The sequence below is a fragment of the Ruditapes philippinarum genome, unplaced genomic scaffold (genome assembly GCF_026571515.1).
Source record: "Ruditapes philippinarum isolate M1 unplaced genomic scaffold, ASM2657151v2 ctg8311_1_1_1_1, whole genome shotgun sequence".
Classification (NCBI taxonomy): domain Eukaryota; kingdom Metazoa; phylum Mollusca; class Bivalvia; order Venerida; family Veneridae; genus Ruditapes; species Ruditapes philippinarum.
The window spans coordinates 12,889-19,167 of record NW_026865315.1 but is presented as its reverse complement, the minus strand read 5'-3'; the positions used below and the strand labels follow the sequence as shown (position 1 = coordinate 19,167).

At 32.8% G+C, this 6,279-nt stretch overlaps 1 protein-coding gene across 1 annotated transcript; it reads right to left on the bottom strand.

The window, feature by feature from the left end:
* Positions 1–2,128: 2,128 nt before the first annotated feature.
* On the bottom strand, positions 2,129–5,540 carry LOC132728593 (uncharacterized). The gene is made up of 5 exons (XM_060714258.1): positions 5,260–5,540; positions 4,613–4,755; positions 3,906–4,034; positions 3,296–3,538; positions 2,129–2,794 (listed from the first exon to the last, which is right to left on the bottom strand). The coding sequence occupies exons 1-5, from the start codon at positions 5,325–5,327 to the stop codon at positions 2,358–2,360; spliced, it is 1,020 nt and encodes a 339-aa protein (XP_060570241.1). The 5' UTR covers positions 5,328–5,540; the 3' UTR covers positions 2,129–2,357.
* Between the last annotated feature and the right edge of the window lie 739 nt (positions 5,541–6,279).

Below are 6,279 nucleotides of genomic sequence, written 5' to 3'. Positions count from 1 at the left end.
TTTAGACTTTACAATTCTTTATATTAGATATAGCTTGATGCGTTTTAAATAAAGCCTTAGCATTGAGAAATAGAAAAAAATATTTGGCTAGGTATTTTTCAGCTGAACATTCATCGATCATTTCGGGGATGGTTAGAATGTAAAATTTCCATTCCACCACTATCTTCCGTCCATTCCCGGGGGTTGAGATTTGAAAGGTCGAAGTACATGAAATAATTTACTGGTATATGAAGAAATCATGTTATGGCCACATGATTGATTGCTTGTTCTGTTAAACCAAGCTTGCAACATTTTCCATTTTGCCGTTTTAGGTGTGCTTTGGGGATATATTGTGTCCAACAAGACAATTGTAATCCTTTTGTTTAACAAATATGGTTGTATAATGTACATAAAGTCATTTTTTCAGCAATCAATCAATGAAATTAAATAAATCATACTTTGTATGGTTAAACTTTTAAAACCTATCCTAATAAGGATACTTACCTATTGAACTAAAACTATTATTATCATATATGTGATGCAATTGGAAGTACTCAAATCATTAAAATCCATTATTAGTTGCACACATACACCATACTGAATATAAAGATCAACGAACAGATACGACATTTACGGAACCGGAACGTAGGCCTCGATAATATCAAGTCAAACAGGGGCGGGAGACACCGAACAGACACCCAGTAGGACACCGAACATAAACCATGGTTTTAACGTTATGTTAACAAAACCGTTCCTAGTTTAAACTATCTAATAGCCTTAATCTAAAGATACAATATTTATTTGATTTGTTTAAACATGTCAGCTAAAGCAGGTAATGTAAACAAATTTTAAATACAGTTTAAAGATTATTAACACTATTCAAAGTGCTAATCAAACACTTAGCTGAAGCAGTTGACGCACCTTCACGGCTCAATCAGATCAAATATAAGTAAAAAGCCAATCCCCAATACATTGTATTATATTGAAAGCAATCGTTAGCATTATTACTGGTATCTCCATTGTTCGGTAAGATATTCAATATGACATTACTCATTATTTCGTGACAAAGATATTGAGCTCTCTATACAAAATGTCAATGGGCTGGTTAAAAAAACTCTGTGAAAAATAAGTTTCTCCGGAGAAAAAAGCGACTAAACAGAAAGTACTCAAAAATGTAATATAAAGTCAGGGTTTCCGAAAGAAATTCGTGCGGGGATCGTCAGCGTGGAGGCATGTTTGCTTGGCGTAATTTCTTCTGCTGTACGAGTACATGCCCATCCCTCCTAAATTTAAATCAAACGTTCACATATTAATTGTTATCATGTCCTCGGCGCATATTCATAGATTGACTGTTTTCTACCAAAATGTTCACCTTTTTAATTTTGGGTATATGTTAGCGGAAACCCTGGTTTTGTGATAAATTTTTGTTGCGAATCTTCTAGTTTCATAATATGAATTAATTAAACGTTGACAAACCTCGGATATGTTATAACACTGTACGATAACTTAAGTTCAAGGGTTAAACATGCGAAATCGAGTGGTGCTAGATTTATCTATGATTTTTTAAAATTTATTAACAGTAACAAAATACAGTTTCCATAATCTACCGGTCGAGTTTTTTATAATTGTATGGCTGATTCACAAAAACGTTGTACTGTTTTTAACAGGCATGGACAATGTACGAAAACTACTATTTCCATCGTTTAACAATGATGTTGTGCAGTCACCATTTCTTTTCAGAAAATAATACTAAAATATTTCTTTATTACAGTCAATTTGGAAGTGTGGGTTTTTACAATACTTATTGCAGACGTGTAGCTTTATATATGTTTAACTTTCGGGTCATTCGACTCGACTATCCAGCTAGCTTACAGTACGTCGGTGGTTCTACTCAGGTGCCCGTTCGTGCCTGTAATAATGCACGGAAGGGCACCCGAAGTCTTCCTCCACCAGTAAAGCTGGAACGTCGCCAAATGACCTATACTGTATCGGTGTGACGTAAAACCCAAGACAAACAAACAAATCATGCGAATCGAGTTCATTGCACGATTTAGTTCATAGCGGAGTACAATATTGTATACAAAGCAACGTATTAAATTTGAAGGTAAATCAACAACTTTTCAATTTTTCAGTTTATTTTCATCAAATACAAGTACAAATATTTAATGATTTAAAAATATAACGCAACATTATTTTCATTAAAAATAATATTCAATAACATGAAAATGTTAACGAAACAACATAAACATAATTAATATTCAGTTTAATTATGTCTTTAACAATAAGCAAGTATCTCAAACAAAACAAAATAAGTTTTAATCGTTTATAATAATGTATAAATATTAATAATTAATACTTAGTCTAATAAAGATCAATAATTAATGAGAAGGCGTGTTTCTAATAGATTGTATCTTATTTCTATATAAATCTATAAGTAATTTATTAATTTTGTGAAACTTTGCTTCACAAAGCGCTATTGATAAGTTTTTTAGAGTCGCTTCCTCGAACTTCATTTCAATCCATATATTCAAAAGTCTTGTGAATAATTCTTTCTGTGTTATTTTTTCAGGATCTCGATCTCTTGTATCGCTCTCCTGATACAAGACTGGAGGCGTAAGACCAAGCTTTTGGAAAAGTTCACTATACTCATGGCAAATTTCAGAGGCTGTTATTAGTATATATTCATCTGATTTCTCCAATTGTAAATTTGGAAAATAGAATGAACTGCATTCACATGATCGTTGTTCCTTACATTCGCAGAAGTCTTTGACTATTTGTAATGACACAATTCTGCCATCGGAGAGTTGAAGCACACCTGATGATAAAAAAAATATAACAATAGTCTAATAGAAAAGCAGAACATTTCTCTTTTTGTGTATAAGATACTTCTTTAATAAGCTTTTCATTATTAATTATATTCCTTGTCTAATTCAACAATAATATAATTGGCATAATGCCAACAGTGTCATTGCGAATAACACAAAAATAGTAAAAATACAAGTATATTACAACAGAATCATCTAGTATTTGTTTCTACATACAAATTACTGATAAAGAAAGCTACTGCATCAAGACATACGTGTGTAAAATATGATTGTTGTTTATATGTTGTTTGTATGATTTCTTTTTTAATAATCAGTGCGTGATTAAGTACTTTCTAAATTTTAACTGAGATGCTATGGAACTACTTTTTATGTGCTGCCTGCGGTTGTTTCCATCTCTTTAACTTACGAGTTTTGCATTTATTTATATTCGTTTACCCTAAATAAGAGAAAGAATGAAAGAACAAAAGACCGAAGATAAAATGAGCTCTTACTTATCCCGTCCAGTTGTGACAATGAAGGTATATGCTGAGTCAACTCTGGTCTCGCACACGGCTGCTGTCCATTTTCTAATTCTGTACGGACATTTTCATTTCTCCTTGGTATATGGGTAGAAACGTTTGGAACTGTATCTTCCCTGACAGCGTCAATGTCTATGTCGCCATCAAGAAGGGCCGTGTCATCTTTTGGAATGGTTCCCTCATGGAGAATATTTATCTCTGTGTAGTCATGTGCACCTATGAATGTAAATTAATTCATTATCAGGACTCTAAAGAAGTGTTGCCTTGTGGCGGCTGACTATGATTAATGAAAATTAACAAAACAAAGTAATGAAAGTAAGTTAGAGTCATAGATAAACATATATATGAAATATTTAATTTGTAAGTATGTATGCAAAATGCAGTTGAGAAATTTTCTGGTGTTTCGGCTTGAAAGATGGATGAAGAACAAATTTCAGTTATGTTATGTATGTAACACAATTAAGATTTCTCAATTCATCAGATATTTTACTTTTATTTATCATATATATCAGCATGTTTCCTTTTTTCCATGGCTCTCTAGAATTGTTCTAAGGAAATTATCGAAAATAATATGATGTGTTACCTTCGGCGGAAGAATCGCTTTTATGCGTCGCTAATTTCAGTTTTCTTCCTACGAAAATTACAACCACAATAAATGATACAACTATTCCAGTAATGCCAACAGGTATCCAAAAACTGGGACTTTTGGTCACTGGAAAAAAAGGCGATTGAATTAGAATGGCACGATATAGATATTAAAACAAAGCAAAGTGTCTAAACAGTCTTTGTACATGTGCCAATTACGGCACTGATCCGTATAATTATTTTATGTACTTTATCATATTTAAATAAAAAATGTACAAATGAGATATGTTTAAACTAAATACGTCACTTGTTTGTTTGATTGTTTGTTTCATTTTACGCCTTTTCCCAACAGTATTTCATTCATATAGGCGGGTAGTTTCCTAACCATCGTTCCTGGAGAGTTAAACCAGTACTAGACTACTTTCCTCCGTGCTAAACCACCATCGAACCCACGCCAGAGAGGTAATTGGATTAGAATTCATCGACTCTAACTTTTCGACCACGGAGGCGGTAAATACGTCACTTATTAATGGTGATAATTATACAACAAGAATCACAGAATGTATTAATATTTAAGAAGGCAAAGTCTACGAATAGGATAATCAGATAACCATTAACTTTAAAATCATGGCATTCATTTTTTTTTATTATAATACTAGATTTACATCCAAAGACGGCTCGGCATTAAAAAGAGAAGAGATATACCTTTTGAATCTTTAGGAGTATCTCCAGCAGTTTCTGTCTCTCCATCCGGGCGGATAGGCTTCTCTCCCTTCGGCGGAATAAGTTCCTTGTGTTCTTTTTTCGGGCTACATGGGAAAAGAAAATGCCCGTAAATATCTTCATAACTGAAAAAGAATATGGACAATGATTTTAGAACGCGCATGCACAAAAAAAAAGAATTAAAGGAAAGATAGGGGACATTGGTCTGGTACTTCAGGTTTCTTTCTCTAGGGGTTCCACCAGGTAAAACAGAGAAAAATAAAGAATCCCTAAAGAACACACACAACGACTAAATTGAAAATGTTTGCAGACCCGGTTTTATTGAGCCTGTTCATGGACGGTAATGGAAAGTGAAAGTCACCGTCCACGCCCCCTAACACCGGAATTTAACATCTTTAATAGGTAATGATGGAATTTTGAATTTAGAAACATCCACAGATGTAATCCATAAAATATACCAGAGTAAATATCAAAAATAAAAAAAGCAAAACGACAATAAAACTAAATCTTTAGTATAAATAAGAAATTCTTGCTACACAATGCATGAAGCAAAAGCATCATAAGTGTGCACATGTAATGTATAATGAAACACGCGTTTTTATCTTTTAACTCTAATGAAAAGAAAGTACTTTGTCAAGCAGCTCCCGCATTTGGAATCCTGTGTTTTGGAACACGTTGAATCATACTCTCTGTTCATCTCTGTACAATTTGTGCGACAATGAGAACACTCCCCTCGTCCGTTCTCCGAGAAAGTTCCATCAGGACACGGACTACACGGTATACATTGCTCGTCTCCATAGTCCCCTGTTCGCCCATTGTACTGTAAAATAGATACAATTTTAAAGTGAGCATTCACTGAATTATTGCGTATATATATAGGTTCATATGTTTTAATGATAAAACTTTCATAGAATTCCCTTCATTCATGCGTAATAATTATTAACAATTCGTAAATTTCCGGCCCTTTCCGTCAATCGTCTAATATGGTACTTGAACTACGCTAAAAAAATAGTATGTAAATGGTGAGGTTTGTTGAGTGTACAAGTCCACTTAAATAAGTAAATTTATCGATATACAATTTAAAAAATGCATTATTTTATACTAACTTTTATATTTTAGAAACCGAAAGTACAAAATTGACAATGTACATTCTTTAATTGATTTTGATTGGCGGGTGTATTTTAAAAACTAATCATAATTGTACTGACTTTGACTTATTTAACGTTGCATGTAAAAGATATATAAATACACATGGGGTCACTTGGCAGAGCAGTATTACACCGTATGAACTACGAGATTGATAGGTATAATTGTTTGGATACTATCTGTAAGCACTCCTTTCTGTGTACAGATAACACATAAGATGCGTGTAGATACCGTATCGAATAGTGTACTTAAAAGTCTCGTTCGAGTTACGAAATACCAATATTTCTATGAAATTATTTTATGAAACGGTGATTGACAGAGGTTTAAATTTTCGAACTACTAAGCAATTTATTGTTATATTTCTTTCATATTTTATTAGTGTAATAGTAAAAAATAACTTGCTTAATGTTTATGTATCGAGATTATAAATCTGATAATGTTGGGTTTTATTTATTCAAAAGGCAATAATCCTATGATAATTTAAGACTGGTTGACTTTTAAAC